At 34.7% G+C, this 18,519-nt stretch overlaps 2 protein-coding genes and 1 long non-coding RNA gene across 3 annotated transcripts; 2 read left to right on the top strand and 1 right to left on the bottom strand.

Annotated features, from left to right (window-relative positions):
* Window positions 1–1,956: 1,956 nt before the first annotated feature.
* On the bottom strand, window positions 1,957–8,555 carry LOC126380628 (coiled-coil domain-containing protein 174). Its single transcript, XM_050030169.1, has 7 exons — window positions 8,057–8,555; window positions 7,693–7,901; window positions 7,284–7,502; window positions 6,780–6,924; window positions 6,206–6,341; window positions 5,819–6,034; window positions 1,957–5,144 (listed from the first exon to the last, which is right to left on the bottom strand). The coding sequence occupies exons 1-7, from the start codon at window positions 8,099–8,101 to the stop codon at window positions 4,384–4,386; spliced, it is 1,731 nt and encodes a 576-aa protein (XP_049886126.1). The 5' UTR covers window positions 8,102–8,555; the 3' UTR covers window positions 1,957–4,383.
* A 2,001-nt stretch (window positions 8,556–10,556) lies between these two features.
* LOC126380674 (uncharacterized) lies at window positions 10,557–12,186 on the top strand. The gene is made up of 3 exons (XR_007568505.1): window positions 10,557–10,746; window positions 11,379–11,418; window positions 11,587–12,186. It is a non-coding gene; the product is annotated as an uncharacterized LOC126380674 (long non-coding RNA).
* Window positions 12,187–13,103: 917 nt separating this feature from the next.
* Window positions 13,104–18,510, top strand: LOC126380663 (ubiquitin-conjugating enzyme E2-17 kDa). The gene is made up of 3 exons (XM_050030230.1): window positions 13,104–13,342; window positions 16,458–16,743; window positions 16,981–18,510. Exons 1-3 carry the CDS (start codon window positions 13,299–13,301, stop codon window positions 17,104–17,106), a joined length of 456 nt encoding a protein of 151 aa, XP_049886187.1. The 5' UTR covers window positions 13,104–13,298; the 3' UTR covers window positions 17,107–18,510.
* Window positions 18,511–18,519: the final 9 nt, after the last annotated feature.

Below are 18,519 nucleotides of genomic sequence, written 5' to 3'. Positions count from 1 at the left end.
GTTCAGTTTTTAACTTTCGTCAGTATATTTTATTACCTATGTTCGAATTTTGAAATTGGATCCTTAATTTTTCATGGCGATTGTTTATCAAAATATGCTAATAATTTGCAATAAAATTTTACCTAGGCTAAGTGCGTCATGTAAAAATAATGTGAGTGCAATTAGTTTGTTCAGTAAAAATTCACTGAACAAAATAAATGTAGAGCCTGTTTGGTGCCTATTCGATCGGTTAGTGCCGTCCTTCACTTACAATGCGTACAAGAAAGAGATGCGGCTAGTTTTTGTCCTGTTAAATTAGGTTGGTGGTCGCCGGTATCCACACCAATGGCCCCAGACTCCTCCTAATTTTAACCTCTCATCTGCCGAGATACCAGACACAATAGATTTTACATTGTGTCTGGTCGAGATCCGCGTTCCGGCAGATGAGAGGTTAAGGTGATGTGTTTCAGTCAGCTAGGTAACGCTGCGTCAGTAGATGGCGTTACTTCTGCAGTTTTCGTATTTTTTTCCATTTATTCGTTTAGTGTTGAGTTCTGACCCAGTGAAATGTTAGGTGGCGAAATCTTACATACATTATCTTTAAGTTAAGCTACAATTTTGAAGTATTTACTGAAGATATCATATTGAAACATTGCATCAAAAGTTGGTGTCATTTCAATTTGTGTACAAACACGAAGCTGTCACACACACATGCGAACTAGGTTAGCTATTAAAAGAGATGCATAATTTGAAGTCTACTTCTAACTTCTAAATGGCGCATTTGGTAAAGCAGTAGCCGCCATTCTTAAGGTTCACGGTTCAAACCCAACTGCATGTTTTAATTGTTTTTACTTTTTGTATTTTTTTTTACAATTGAATTTGGCGAACCCGTCTATTTGTTACGGAATTTTCAAAAATTATCACTTTTACCAATAATATTATAATTAAGTATACAATAATTTACTTTGCACTAAAGTACCTTCCGTAATTTCCGTATTTTTTATTTTGTAAAATTCTAACAGGCATTAATCGCATCAGTGAACATGCGGCTAACTAAAAAACTACTGAACGGATTTTCATACGGTTTTCACCAATGAGTAGAGTGATTCATGGGCGTGCTTTAGGGTTTATAATTTATACAAGTATTTTTTTTGTATAAAATGGTTCAAAAATGATGATGAATGTCAAACATAATTATCGTTACAAATATAGCCGACTTGGAGCTTTCGGCGAAAACGCTGCCTGAGCCCATTGAGATATAACAAAACAACGTATGGTTGAATTGTTACTTTTTTGTAGGTATACCGAAAAGTCCACAATATGTCATAATAATTATATTGTGTATAAAGAATTGTGTATATGTATTGTATGATTTTACAAATAACGATCACAGTACAGTAATAATAAGGTAGATTTTTCCTAAATTGCGTAGGTTCAAACTTTGTCGCATCGCGTTTGAAAGATGTAATAGCGCTTCAGGACGTCCCGCAAGCACGGCGCTGATGTCGCAGTATCCGCATATAATTATTATGACTTGTCATTTAGTTCCAATAAAATCCGCGGGACTTCATACGTATTTCAGTGACAGCTGGTGATAGCATGCGGGACACTTAGCACCTAATCGAATTCTATGTTGTTTTCGCGCCCAGTCCAGACGACTCACAGCGCATTTCTGGACATATATTTACGTGTGGTGTTTATTGTTAGGTTAGTTAGTTCAGGTTAGGACGTCTTTTTATAACGAGGACGTTAAAAAAAGACGAGGCTGGGACGTATTGAAGTAGTATTTCCATATATACGCGGCCTGAAATGGGCTGTTTCGGGGACCTGAACTGGTTGCTGTCGAACTTATTATCACGTTTTCTTGATTAAAATTCATAAATAAGTCAAATAGAAAAAAGAAAAAAGATTTTATTTAGTATTAGATCCGTCATGATGTCTGTGATGTTTGTTTATTTTTTTTTTTTGGTTTGGTTTTCCCCGAAGGGTAAGGCAAAGGGAACTATGCCCATACAGCCATGTCTGACGTATTTTTTTTCTTGATGATTAATGAAATGATGAAAGGTGATGATGATGAAACCTAAGCCCCCACCCTCGGAGTAGACTCCTACTCCGAACCCCAAACGAATTAACTCAAAAGTCCGCATAAACTTTTGAGTTATGAAGCGGCTTCCTGACACGAAGCGAAAATAGGCAGATACACTTTGTTTATTGAATACTCCAATATAATAACACTCGCGAATGTCTTCCGACTAACTTAATGCGATCATTAACCACAAAACACCACTTCGTATTAATTATTTAGATTATTCAATGAAGAAAGCAACTGTCCCGTTCCCGCCTCCCGCCAAAAAGCCTGTTTGTTTATTATACATAAGAATTTTTTTTTTTTTGGTTTGGTTTTCCCCGAAGGGTAAGGCAAAGGGAACTATGCCCATACAGCCATGTCTTACGTATTTTTTTTCTTGATGATTAATGAAATGATGAAAGGTGATGGATGATGATGATGAAACCTAAGCCCCCACCCTCGGAGTAGACTCCTACTCCGAACCCCAAACGAATTAACTCAAAAGTCCGCATAAACTTTTGAGTTATGAAGCGGCTTCCCGGCACGAAGCGAAAATAGGCAGATACACTTTGTTCATTGAATACTCCAATATAATAACACTCGCGAATGTCTTCTGACTAACTTAATGCGATCATTAACCACAAAACACCACTTCGTATTAATTATTTAGATTACTCAACGAAGAAAGCAACTGTCCCGTTCCCGTCTCCCGCCGAAAAGCCTTATACATAAGAATTTCAAAATTTATCTTATTTTTTTTCCCAAAGGGCAAGGCAAAGGGAACTATGAACATACAGCCATGTCTTGTGTTTTTTTTTCTTGATGATGATTAATGAAATGATGAAACCTAAGCCCCCACCCCACCCTTGGAGCAGACTCCTACTCCGAACCCCAAACGAAGTAAGCGGCTTGTTGGCGCAAAGCGAAAATAGATAGGTACACTTTGTTTATTGAATATTCCGATTTAATAATACTATCGGGAATGTTTTCCGACTAATGTGATCATTAACCACAAAACACCACTTCGTATTGATTATTTAGATTATTCAATGAAGAAAGCAACCTTCCCGTTCCCGGTCCCACCAAAAAGTCCGCGGCAAAGAGAATATAAATAAATCTGTATGTTGGATGGAAAAACAATTAATTATAAATGACTACTATTTAGGCCGGCAAATGCAACAACTTCTTTTTTGATTTGGTTTTCCCCGAAGGATAAGGCAAAGGGAACTATGCCCATACAGCCATTTCATTTTATGTATTGATTTTTTTTTATAATATATGTCCTCTTTTAAAACACGGTATTTACCCATTATTTAAAAATGTTTAAATAAGATACGTTATTACAAAAATATTTTTCCAATATTCCTTTTCTCAGATTGTAGTATTTTTATTTTTTATTTATATTTATTCTCTTCATACAAAATCTCTTTATAAATTGTCACTGACATTCTATTACACTTGTCAAGTAGTCAAAGCCTTTAGAAAAAAAAAAACTATCACGCACACAAACTAACATTGACACCTCTACACGCTCAGCAAATACACTGTAATCTGCACCACTACAAATGTAGAATTGATCAAAATTGAGGGTCTGAAATATGGTACTTCTCGTATTCGGACCCTAAATTTTTGTTAGTTTGCGAAAATAATACACCAAAATATTACTATTTATCGGTTTTATAACAATATTCCTCTATCCGTTTTCCTGTAGCACTGCATCAACTTTTGTATGGAAAACGAATCACCTTAAGTTATGTCTGTCATTTTCTTATCCACGGAAAAGAAGAGGGACGGACCTACCTGATAGCGTTTTTGGTACGGCGCTTTTGGTATATTGTACCTTACTCTAAATAAAAATCATACTTCTGTAATAGTTTCCATTTATTACCGTTACTTTATTATTCAGTATATTATTTGTATAAATGTATATTTACTTATTTTTATACATTATCTCATCATACATATTTTTTTATAAATAATGTCTCCCTATCCATCCATAGGGAAGGCCCGTGCCCCAGCAGTGGGGACGTTAATGGGCTGTTGATGATGATGATAAAACTTATCTATGTCTATATGCGTGTATTTGCCCACTATGCTGCAATCTATTCATGTGTCGAAGGTTGTCTGGAAGAGATTGATTTTAACTATAAGGCCGCCTTTGCCCACCTTAGTATATGTTTTCGTATAAATATGTGTGCAACAATGTTTTGTATTATTATTATTAGTTGTTCTTGATGCCTCATCAGAGGTGAGTATCGTTCAAATCAGATTCCATTGGCTGGTGAGGTTTGCCATTTTACTAACAATTTAGTATTACGGTTTAGTATAATTTTATCTTATCCTAACGAAAAATCATACTGCTGTGGCAGGCGACGATTACTAGCTTTGGGTTCTAAATTTTTAGTTCCTTGGGCAAAAGCTTCCCTGATGTCGGACTCAAAAGGCTTGTGGGACTTCGCTTTTTTGGCCTGCGGACCATAATACTCGTAAGTTGGAGGAGGAGGTATTTCTGCGTGATCAGATTCCAATTGCCTCTTTTCTGATTTACTTTCACCATCAGATTCCCCGTCACTCAATTCATTAATTATAGCTGTTGGCTCTTGCGCTTTAACAAAGTTTTTATATTGTATATTATGTTGTGATTTTTTGAAAGTAGAAAAGTAAAGACCCTTTTTATTTTCTGTATCACTTGTAAAGTCGCAAATAACAGGAGGAGGGGGAGTTTTCGGTTTTGGGAGTACATCTGACCATGTCTTGGTACATACTGGAGTTTTCTTCGGTATTAATCTGACCTTGTCATTCATTGTAGAATCCGTGTTACTACTTGACGTTGTCGGCAGAGGTGCAAATTCATCTATTCTTTTAGATCTTTGTTGTTCTACATACTCTTCTTGGGTCATTTCTTTAAACTTCTTTACTTTTTCATCCACGCCATCCTTGCCGCGATCCCATTCGCGAACATGAGCCTCACGTAACTTCTGTCTCTCTTTTTCTAATTCTTCTTTTATTTGTTGTTCCTTCTCCTTCGCTCTTTTATCCTGGTCGGCCTTAATCTGATTTAGAGCATCTATTATAAGTTCCTTGTACTGTAGTTTAGCTGCAACAAAAAAAGCGTTTCATCATACTCCTGCCCTTGACCCACTCCGTCAGTCGTCATCTCAGTACCTTTCATACACTTATCTTTCTTCACACAATTCATCTACACTTTACTCTACTCATACTCATAATTTTCCACATAATAACCTTTCATCCCTCCTAATTACATGCCTTTATTTTCCAGTCTGCTCTGGATTTCGGAAGCATTTTCTCTGACAAGGACAATGTCGTCGAAGAATAACATGCACTGAGATGCCCTTCCTGTATATCTAACGTCAAAGCATCTATGAGGAGAAACAAGTAAGACCCTTATTTGGGGCTACGCCGACTGACACACTGAACTTGTCGGTAACACCACCAGGCTCACACCGGACGTGAGTATTGACCTGGCTGTCGCTCACAAGCCGATTCTATTTTCCTGTCACTATTTTTCCTTCTAGTCCTAACCCATTTCGGGGCAAGAAATCACGTAAGTAAATAAATATCAATCAACCACAATCACACATCAATGATAAATGCGATTGGTAGGGTAGATCCTTTCGCCGCCAAGCAAGGCAAATTCTAAAGCAAATGAATGAAAAAGATTGGTAGGTATGTTTCCATGATTTAAATTTTATGAATCTACCTAACCTATTATATAAATAAGAGTTTATATAAAAAAGACAGTTTTCATACCATCATCTGGTGGCAGTCCGGCGCGGATCCGCTGACGCATACGGGCTGCTTTCACTCTAGCGGCGAGCATCTCGTCACGTTGCTTCGTCTTCTCTTCCATAGCCGCCTGTTCCCGCAAGGTCTCCTCGCGGCGTTTCATCAGCTCGTCCATTTGTCTCTGACGCTCTGCCGCATCCGTGCTGAATGAGAAGTAACCCACGCCATGCATACGGGCCTCTGGAAATTGATACATAATACCACAATTAGTTTTTTGTCAACGGTATTCAGAGTTCTGTAATTTTAGAGTGAAAGAATATCATAAGCATGGTTTTTACCGACTTCAAAAAACGAGGAGGTTCCCAATTCGACCGTATATTTTTTTTAAAATAATTATGATTGAACTCTTACCATCAAAAAGAAGGTCTTGGTAATGTATGTCTTCATAATTCTTGGCCAATATTTCCCTTTCTTTTTCTTCCCATTTCTCTCGAAGTGATTTTAAATAATCATTCGTCTTTTGCACCAGGAAAGGCTTTTCAGAAATCTGTAAAATATTGGATTACTGAATTCCTTCATTTCACAACAACATAAACAGCCTCCGCAAATGCCTCCTCGTCGGTTAATCTGTGAGGGATGGGTTTATAACGACATAAACAATAATACGTAGTATTATTCCTTCAACTTCCATCAACTTATGCAGTAGACTCCAGGGTCAGTAAATGAACTCCTCATGTTGCGCATAAGTGCGAGAAATTAACCAATGGAATTGGTTTATTTCTCGCTTAACCAATGACGTTACTTCATTCAATCGCATCGCGCGCGATATGCTTGCAACCTGCTATGTGGGTATCTCCCCTTAAGTTAACAAAGGTGACAATATATGGACAAAAGAATGCAATAAATCCTGTAATAAGATTGATTCCTTGTAATTTATAATGAAATAATAATTCTATTACAAGTGATATATCCTTGCATATCTTACCTCCTCTTTACTTGTACTCGGTTGGTGTACATCCTCTTCTTCTTCAAAAATTTCCTTTTTTAGATTCTTATCTTTTTCCAAAAGGTATTGTAAATCGGTTTTAGGGCAGGTCCGAGTTCGACCCAGGCAATCAACATATTCTGTCCTGAACAGAAAAGTATTAAATTAGTCAAGAGTTATTTTTCTTCAAGAACTACTATTACTACTTATAACATTATTACATTATTTATACCAGAATAAAATCGTTAATTTGCAAACTAAAATTTGTACTGATTCCAGTTTAAAGTTATACCTATCATTTTCTTATCTGCCAAAAAGGAAAGGGACGGTTAACTGACAGGCTTTTATTTTAAGGAACACACATGAATTTTAGGCAAAAATTTAAAAAGCTCTACCTAAATTTTATATTGGCCAATAAGCTATGTATCTATTTAGATCATAACTAGGAGATTTGTTATCTAAGGAACCCTAAATCTTTTTTTTGTTACTATATCAGGTAGTTACCATTCATCTTCATCGCTTGAATTCTCCATAGTGCAACTATTATCCAGAACTATAGGAAGAGGAGGTTCAGGCTTCTTTTCGCTATTACACTTTCTTATTTTATCACTTTCAATATCCCTCCTCTTTCCAAAGTCCACAAGAAAACGACCAGCCATTTGAGATTCTCCCATAGGGTTTGAAAGATGTTCATATAGCTCTGCTTTTTTTTCCAATACTGCCCTGTAAATCAGAAAAACATTACTTATTTCTTTTTGTTCAGCACATCTCTAAAGTTGATTATAGGTATTCAAATTTTATAATAACCTTGTAAGACTGAGATTTTCAGCTACAATAGTTAAACAATGGGTTTTGGAGTTCAAAAGAATATTTGGTCTTACAACTTAAGCATTTTTGTCACATTAGCACTTACTTAGCCTTCTTGATAGCTTCTACTTCTTCAATGTCCACAGCCCGGAGACTGTCTTTAAAGGTTTTCTTGGTTTTTTCCTTGGTTTTGCAATCATTCTCACTAGACTTTGCTGGTGGTGGTTTAAAGTTCTCTATCTTGTATTCCGGCAAACGTTTCTTATTCTTAATCTCTTCCTGCTTCTTTAAAACTTCTGCCTTCAGATTGAAAAGCTACAAAAAAGTATAATTGTTGTATCTACTTTAGAGTATATGTATATTACTTCATTTTTTATTGTACAACAGAAACACGCGTCATATTATGTATGTGACATTAACAACATTTACCAACTTATTTTAATAATAAATATTTTAGATTTTAAACTTACTGTAGATTTGTCGAAGAGAATCCTCTTCGCTGGTTGCTCATCCATTTCAAATATCTATAGATATGGCTCTAGGTAAAATATGTAAGCTTGTTATCGTTAATGCAGAATAATGTTAACTTTCGCAACAGATTCATGTAAGAGCTATTTAATTAATACTATTTTAGAAAACGTAAACTCTGCCTTAGCTGTCAAAAGTCAAAACAACCAAAAAAACAAAAAATTAAGAAAGACAACTCGACTACTCGAGCCGAGAGTTCCGAGCAACGAGAGTATCAAACACAGACCAAGTAGAGATGATACGGTATCAAATATCGATATTCATATTATTCATTCGAGTGATTCGAGAGATCTTTGAGATACATTCAGGCAGTGCTGCCACCTGGCTGCCACACACTAACATCTACAACATCGAACATGACATGACTTTACATGTATACCAACCTAAAAGTCCACATTTTTGTAGGGTTTGGATGGAAGGATGGATGGAAGCAGGGTGGAAACTATTTCTAATACTACTAATAACAAGACAATCAATGACCAATGACTATCTTCAAACACGGCAGCATTCACGGGACACCGTGGTTGATAAAAATACTTACCCCGGTTGAATAACAAGTATTACTAACATTATTACTAACTGGTTTCCTTTACATCACCGCCCATACATTTCAATACGAGCTCGTACACAACCAGAAACGAAAAGGTCCCTACTCTGTGATTACCGGTTGTCCTTGCTTCGTGACTACCCGATATATTGGGACCAAAGACCTTGTATAGAATAGACGGAGCATATTTAAGACGAAAGAAAAACATAGGTTTGGTTTTTCGCACTCATGTGAGCCGTCATAAGTTAAAAAGAGATAAATATACTATCGTCGTAACGCCTTTTGTACTTGCGTAGCGGGTTTGTTATAGAAACGTACTTATTTGTATATATTTTGTGTCACGACCACTAGGGATGTTCTATGTCTTTATCGATATTATTTTAGGCCAAGATCTAAAACTTTGTACATACAAATTGAGTGATTAAATGCAGAAACAAGGCCCTTGTATCCATATCGGAGTGGATAACAAGTATTTTAATCAAAACAATACCTATTCGTTCCCAAATAGATAGATACCTATGAAGAACCGTACGAAACACTTAACAATTCCGATTTTTGGTGGTAAAAAAATTTTTCCTCATGTTCACTTTCTTTAGAAGTGTACAGTGTCGGCTCTGGTCGTTATAACTTTACCTGCAAGAATGGCACATATTAACGTGGAGCACACAAATACACAAGAATTACATGTTTACACATTGCACATAGAAGGAATAATCACAGGTACTTACAAAAATAGTTATTCATACTAATTATTTTGTGCAATAGAGAATATTTGTATTGTATTGAATTATTTTTTCCATGCTAATGTAGAATACAAAAACGAAATAGCTGCAAATTCATCTATAAACTTATAACTAAACTTACTTATGTGAGATATGTGAGTGAATATTGTTGGTACTGCATCTCTATGTAATATTTTTGTTTGGTATCCTGCTCGATAGAAAGCAAGATACATCGAAATGTAATTAGCACAGGCTTAAATAAGGAGAAGGCGTCCTTCAGAAGAGAGAATCATCTCGTTTCATGGTCTGAATCCAATTGTTTCTTAATTTCTGGTTTCGTAAATTAGGATATTTAGAAAATCTGGAAAATACAATATATTTATGTAATCTTCATACAAATCGGAAACAGGTCGAAAAATAAATTAAACGAGAATAGAATAGCACATGTAGATGATACATTAAAACATAATATTATGTTATCGACATCAAAGGACAACACTACTTATAATACTTTGGGTACATGATCTGTCAAAGCTGATTAACGTAAAATGTGAAATCAATTATTTGTACAAATGGGACGGCTTTGCTGAAAATATGCGTCTGCATCGTGTTTAGGGCTCAATAAACTTTACAAAAACCAGACCAGGTAATGTATTTCTTGCACACAAACATGTATTATGTGGTCGATAACTTACCCATGGTGAGACATTGTTTGATCGTTCTCCATTATAACACCCATTCTACTCTCACAACCAATAGCTACGCAAGCCATGGTTCATAATGAATAACTATTTCACAGATTGTTTATATAAAAAGTTAAAATAATGTCCCAAAACACCAAAAAACTAACGGCAGGTTTGGTATCCAGCTGACTACCACAACATCTCAAAACGGTAAACACCTCAGAACAATAACTAAAGCATAGAAGGAAGGCTAAAATAAGAATTCAGAAACTATAAACCGGCTCTCTTCTAGCTTACGACACAAACTATGAGTGAGAAAAGGACAAATGATTCGCTCTTTGCTTCATTTTTTCCGAGGTTGTCACATCATGAAATGTCATTTGGACCTATTGGACTCATTTTAACTCGGCCAAATACATAGTAACATACATAAGAAGATTTTACTTATATTTACCGAACTATTTGACACGGTCGCGTCAACTGTGTTTACGAGTGTCTTGTGTTCAGATTGTTTTAAGTGATAATTTAACAATATTTTTCCAAATAAATGGAAAGAAACTTTTATTTATATCAAATAATTGAGTGTCTCGACTGTGTGACATTATGTCTTGTGTGGTATGGGGCTGCAGCTCACATTCAGGAAGAAAAGAAAATAGCCAACAACTTCTGTCGTTTCATCGGTAAGTTTTTTGTAATTTTCTAGTGAAATGTGAACTGCTGAACAATTTTAGGAAAGTAATATGTTTTGCTGAATAGATTTGTAGCATAAAATATTTGAGATATCCATTATATTATACGTTTCATCGATGAATACGGAATTGATTTGAGGTTATGTTGATTGTCCATAGTGATGTACTAAAATTATCGATACTTTTAATTTTTAGATTTCCTGTAGACGATAACAAAGAGAAAGAATGGATAATTCGCATTAATAGACGAAATTGGATTCCAAATAAGTACAGCCGTATTTGCTCGAAACATTTTACTGCGGATTCATTTATGTGTGTTCCTAATTCAAAGTGGAGGCGTCTTCGAGACGATGCTATTCCTACATTGAACATTATAGATCAGACAGATGAAATGGTGTTTAAATTTAAATTTCAGCCTAGCCTGCATCATCTCACTGCTGGATAGATAGATAAGATATTTGTATCATGTTATCACAACACGTTTATACTATCTATCATTCAACTACATATTATTATGTACTTAATAAACTTAGTATATACTAAGTCTGTAGTTGTTTTATGTCTAAACAATTATGAGTTGTACACGTTTTATATAAGTAAATTATTATTATCTTTGATTTCAGATATTAAATCCAAAAGTGTCGACTGGATTTACATGAAAAGGTATATCAAATAATTTTCTTTTTTTATATTTTTAACATGATATACATATATAGAGTGTATAATTCAACCAGCTGCACAATGCACTTAAATCAGATATATTTTACTTTTATTTTTATAGATTATTTTGTACATATACTATTTTAACATTATTATTAAACTTTATTTCAGTCAGTTCAAGAAGACGAGATGAAAAATTTAAAAGAAAAGCTGAACAAGTCCCGCCTCAAGATCAAACGACTTAATGAAAAAAAAAACAATGTGTCAGGGTGTCACAAAGACAGTTTCTAAGCAAATTGACACTGTTTAGAAATTAATAAATTTGTATTTATTGTAAATATAATGTACATAATTAATAACGTGTGAAATAAATACTTGCTAATGAAAATGAACAGATTTATGATCTAATTTATATTTCATTTTACCTCCTGTTCTTATTTACTCCTACTCCAACACTCCAGGTTGATACGAACTGCGCCCAATAAAGAATGTAATGAATGTTATAGATTTGTGTAAGCGACTTAGATAAATCTTGACTAAACCTTCCTTTACAAATACAAATATACTTTATTGCACACAACATACAATACTTACAAGTTTTACACGAAAGATACAGTACACCACCTACCTACCTTTTACTTTCCCTTTCTGTTCTCTTATGAATACTTGTATGCCGTATTTTTTTAAGTATAATGCTATATCTAGTAGGTACGAGTATGGTAATCCTAGTATTGAAACAGCTTGTAGCCCTAGTAAAGACCGCCATTTTATGTTTACAGAGTGGCACGTTTTTTCTGTAGGTATTTCCAGTCCATACTCTTTTCTATGTCTATGGCGTGACCCCATCGGGCCTCTTACCGTCTGTGCGGCTTAGACCCGGCGGCGGCGGTTCCAATTTGCACGGCACGTCGATCGACACCAGTGCACGGCGGATGACATCATAAATAAATTCGAATATTACAAAATACTTACCGATGAAACGATAACAGTTGGCTATTTTCTTTCCTTCCTGAATGTGAGCTGCAGCTCCAAACTAATATAAACCAGACAATATAATCCAAAAATGGTTAGATACTTACCTATCAGAGACAGAGTCTCCTTTCATCAAGAAGAAGATAATTGCATCCTACAAAAAGAAATCTTGTAAAAAAAATTTATCGACATTAATTGTAAGTAAATTTAATTTTATCGACATATTACTAAAGTGAAACCCAACACTAGGCAATGAAAAACTTGTGACAACCTACGAAATTACGAAACAATTTTTGTATATGCGTCTTTGTCTAACATTACGCCGGTTCCGTAAGATAAAGTAGAGCAGAATTATAGAGTTCTGTTGCTATTTTAGCCTTCCTTCTATGCTTTAGTTATTGTTCTGAGGTAAACACTGACGTTCTAGACAGCGGTGTTTGTCTATGTTTGTTTCTTTTTTCCACAGAGATTGTCGCCATAGGGAAGAAAGAGAGCTGTGATAGTTTGATCGTCACTCTAAAATATTATCCGTCTATTCTATACAAGGTCTTTGATTGGGACACCCAAAATACCGGGTAGATGGCATGGCGGAACTAGAAACTACCAGTGTTGCCACTTAAAAACAGCATTCAAAAATCGGCTATTAAACTGAAGTTAGTTGCGCATGTATACGAATAAAAAGTAATAAAAAACATCCACTTAAGTTGGTAGTCCTGTCTTATCGGACCTAAAAAAATTGCTAATTTCATGGTCATCTGGCAACCATCTCACTGGCCGTGACGACAAAAATTCTAACACAGTATTGACAAAGGAATAATCTTTTGTGTGCAAGTTAAACTTATTGTAAATCATCTAAATCACAAAATAATAAAGCATACTAGTGTTACCAAGAGTGAGTGCTTAAAATCAAAATGTCAACTCCAGCCAGAAGACGCCTGATGAGGGATTTCAAACGGTCTGTATCTAGATTATTCTCATATATACATTTTAAACTGTCCCAAATATTCTGTATAAATTGAAACAATCTGTTTTTAGTTTGGTTTTTAGGTCAAAATAGGTTTGGTTATGCTGAATCATCAAAATTACATCACTGTCATTTTCATCGATTTCTATTCTGTTCTACCTACATACGTTTCATTGTATACGTCGAAAAACAGATTTACAGAGAAAGGTTTTCTTTGTGTACCGTCCTATAAGTAGTATAAGCTACGTCACGTCTCACGCCACTATGCCTTTACGACGTTGCGTTGGTACGCTATCTAGGTTACCTAAACGGATTTCAACTTTTCGCAACCCAAATATTCATACACAACAAGTTGCTAGTCACCTCTTTTCAGATACTCAATGTAAACACTAGCGTTTTGTTTTCTTTGTTTGAACTGTTTATTTTTAGATTACAGTACCTAACTACTCAATTAAAGTACCTATATTGCGAAATATGTCCAACCTAATACATTTTAATACAATGACACCAGACTATGGTTATTATCATTATCATAGTTGTCATAAGTGGTTTGTAGTTATAACTTCTCCATAAAGTACTGAAATGTGGTTTATTGGCTTTGCTTTTTATGGCAAATTTCTCTTAAAACACACTTCTATATTCCATGGCCCTAATGGATTTTCTGCACTACCTCCGATTCTTATCCAATCACAGTCAGTTTAGTAAAAAAATACTTAGAGATATATGTAGTGCATCTAGTAGTAGTAATAGTTCTACAACCATTTCAGATCGTCCCTTGGCAGAATCTGATTGAATTTGAATTATGTGAAAACACCCTAATTATGTTTGTAATATAGTCATAAATATTGGAAATATACCTATACTATGTCAATGATACAAATACTTATATTGAGGATATTAAATCCATAGTTTTATTGTAACGCTAACTAGACCATATGCATGAAAACTAAGTTTAGTTTTGATTGTTAGTGGTTAGTAACAATCCAAAAACAATAAACATACCCACTACTTACAATTCATATTTGTCAATTAAGTTAAATTAAGTCAAACCTACCTACTAGCTATTCAAAAATTCTTATTTTTACAACAGATAAAGCTATTGGTCTCAGTAATATCTTTCCAATGTATGATGAAGAATTTTATTGTATTTCTTCTACGTATTACAAAAATCCAAGATCAAAATCAAAAATGTAAAGAATGGTCTTCAGAATGAAATTACCTACTAAAAACTAAACCAAGTATTGAACATCAAAAAAATTTGTATGTCAGGCCTGTTTGAATTGCCTTGAATCTATCAATGCCCAGTGGAACAACATGGTGGAAAATGTTTCATACCCCCCCCCCCCCCCCCCATCAGATCAATGGGATCAGACTTGTGCCCTGCAGCGGGACTTAACATACACGCTTTTTTACCTTGGGTCTGTTGAGCATGCAATACTGATTATTTTTTGTTATGGCTGTTCATATTCTGATCAGTTTCTCAAACACTATTTCTTTGACTAATATTGGACATCATCACATAATTAAAATTCAAAACAATGAAATTTAACGATTGGCCAAGAAGTGCTATTTGCACGTTGTGAAGTTTGGTTTATTATAGGTACAACATGACAGATGAAATCCAATTAATAAATCCAGATTTCATTGGCTTCTTCAGTTCCACCTATAACTTATTTTCTGAATTTCTAAAAATATTGCTGTTAAAAATAATGCTTGAGAAAATTCATTAAATTTTTCTTTGCATTGTCCATGTGTATTATGTACCTACTTTGTAAATTATCTTGAAATAGTTTCTTAATAATGTTATATTAGTTAAGTTTTTGCCTTCATTTTTCGACAAGATTTCTTCAGAAGCACACCCAGGACACTTGATACAAACAACCTCATTTTACAAGACACTACACAATGATGTTACCATACACACGCATCTGTGTATGTGACATTTAAGGGCTGCCAATTGCAGTACCTAATTTAACTGTCATTACTTACTTAGGTAGGTAGCACTACATATGAAGCTTTTATAATCATCAGTTAATATTGATTTATTTACCACACAAATCAAAAACAAAAATAATTAACAATGAAAGTTCAGAATATAAATAAATAGACTTTACAATTGGCTCAAAAAATCACTGAACTAATTTTATTGCAAATGATTAGCATGTTTTGGTCAACAATCACCATGAAAAATAAATACCTACTTATAGGCACCACCCAGGCGCGCCGGCGCGGGCAATTACTGGAGTCCAAATATTCGAATCAGACAACAGAGCGTCTAATTTCTAAATTAGAACATATGAACTAAACTGATAAAAAATAGAAACAACGATCCGCGTGCAACCTTCACGATTGAGGACTAAAGTAAAGGGGCGAGGTAAACCTAGCTGACACGCTGGTAGGGAGCGGAGATTTTCCATTATATAAATGTCTATATAATATCTAGATACTACCTAAAAAAGCAACAGCCTAAAAGGGTTGCCAAACTGTCTGTTAGAAGAGGCTCACTAATTATAAAATAAAAATTGAGAGATTTCACCAATTTGCATCCTGTGCCGACGCACCCCTCTGGATTTTACTTTAGTCGTGATTGGCCTTAAGCCACGTACACGTCGGGTCAGGCGGCACACGGTAAGTATAAGATATATGTATGGATGGATGTCCAAGGTGTGGCTAGGCTACACAACAGGCGAAAACCCTGACCCCTAACGCTTTCTATGTTTTTAATAGAAATAGTAAAGTACAAAAATTTTAATTCAGCTGGAATGGGCGTGAATAAAAAATATAGAAAGTTTTCGTCTGCCTATTCTCCCAACTGCGGATGTTTATCTTGCCCAGGTGGGAATGTCGTTAAAACCGACAGTACGCTGGATCATTGTAATGGACAATAGGCCGATCACCTGTAACCATACTGCTTATCATATCCATCTTAAGATTTTGTATTGAAGTGGCAGCAACTTGTCTTCTAACTACTTGTGTTACTGTCTATCACGTTAGGAATTAAGGGCGTGAGTTTATCTATGTATTTTAAATAGAAAAGGATTTAGGGTAAGATAAGAGGAGTAAAAAGATATGAGTTACTAAGGCTGTCATAATTTATCTTCCACAGTTTACAAGAGGATCCACCCACTGGCGTCTCGGGAGCTCCGACTGATAACAACATCATGATCTGGAATGCTGTTATATTTGGGCCTCATGACACTCCATTTGAGGATGGAACATTCAAACTCACCATAGAATTCACAGAGGAATACCCAAACAAACCGCCGACTGTCCGGTTTGTTTCGAAAATGTTTCATCCAAATGTTTACGCTGATGGCGGCATTTGCTTAGACATTTTGCAAAATCGATGGAGCCCGACGTACGACGTGTCAGCCATTTTGACTTCTATACAGGTATTTTCCCCAAACCCACTTCGACTCTTGATTACATCTCTTGTTTATGTTAATTATTATCTTATTTTATGATCATCATCTTGATTATGTCGAATTCAGCCGATTCCAGTGCATATTCTTTTAAAATTTGTTTATTTTTTATTATAGTACATTCAATCAGTATAAGATTTTATTCATCGTCGTTTTAGCGAATATACCTGCTACCTAATAATAACTGCTTCATTTTGTTTGTTTCAGTCTCTACTTAGTGACCCCAACCCCAATTCTCCAGCGAACTCAATGGCTGCACAACTATATAAGGAGAATCGTCGAGAATATGAGAAACGGGTGAAAGCTTGTGTAGAACAATCATTTATCGATTAGCTGAGGGCAGCTGGATCTCGACATCAGTGATTTATGCACGACCACACCTGCCGATCACCGGCCAATACCTCCATTTTATATTCATTGGGACAACAAAATGGCCGTACTAACTCAGTTTGTAGGCTCTGCCGAATAGAGCTAAATGCTGGTTTAACTTTTGAAATCATAAACCAATAGCTTGTAGTTTAAATATGATAGTAACAATTTATAAATGTATCATTACTCAGACATATATATGTATAATATATATATCTATTTAGAAAATTCATAAACACATACCTACTTAATTAACAATTTGTGCAAATTAAGCATGACTCAATATTATACAAAATGCAGGCACATTTACTAAGAAAATCGTCAAGCCAAACAAACTACACGTCTTTTTGTTCACACGCATGTTAAAAGATATTAATTTATGACCATACTCTATGAACATTTTTAGATCTCCCTTATTTGCAAGGTGATTGGATGATTATATAATGCTCTAATGTAACGCTTAATTATCACTATAGCAAATTGTGTAATGATGATTATCATATAAATCATAGAAACATAAATTTACCAAAATTATTGTCATTATTTGCCCTCTAATGAACTAACTTAAAAATGTCTTAAATCGTCCATTTGTACTTTAAAGGAACAATAAAGCTTCATTTGGAAGATGGAGAACCATTTTAATAGTAGGTTCTCAAATACTCGTATTGTTCCTTGTACCCAATTAAAGCTTAAGCTTGTATGTTATATTTTTTCAGTAATTACTTTCTAACCACCCCATCGTCTCATGCATGCTGATGTGAAATTATATGGGTAAATTAAATACCATCATGTCCATAATATTAGATTCTCTAATTAATTGTTTTATTTCATGTAACATTATTTTATAGGTAATAATAAATAAGGTATATTCAAGATTTGCAAGAAGTTAATCAGCAACAGACCTGTAATAAAATGTTGAGATTGAGACTCACCTGAACAATAATTCTTAAATGTGTGTAAGATCTGTAAAATTAATCAATAATCAATATACCTACTACTTAAAACTTCCAGGAGTTCTGAGTGTTGCTATATGTTAAATTGTAATTAATTTTAGAGTTAATATACTTCAAGTAGTATTTACATTCTAATCAGATAAATGTTACTCAACTTATAGGTGTTTTACTGTTTTTTTTGCCACCTACTTTTTACTTGTTTTTTTGTTTACTTAAAATAATACAAGTTTTGGTTCGCTTCTATTTACTTTCTTTAAATGTAACGTTTACGATCTACCAAATGTCCCAATGGATGTTTTCTGAAACACTGTAGCAGTTTTATTACTATTTTTAAAATGTCTTTAAAGCTAAAAGTTTCAATGACGTGACATAATTGTATGTACCTATCTAGTAAATATTATTTTCGGTTTTACAAGTGTGTTTT

This window comes from Pectinophora gossypiella, chromosome Z (assembly GCF_024362695.1).
Source record: "Pectinophora gossypiella chromosome Z, ilPecGoss1.1, whole genome shotgun sequence".
Taxonomy (NCBI): domain Eukaryota; kingdom Metazoa; phylum Arthropoda; class Insecta; order Lepidoptera; family Gelechiidae; genus Pectinophora; species Pectinophora gossypiella.
The sequence above is the reverse complement of the archived record's forward strand: the minus strand, read 5'-3'. Positions and strand labels throughout refer to the sequence as shown.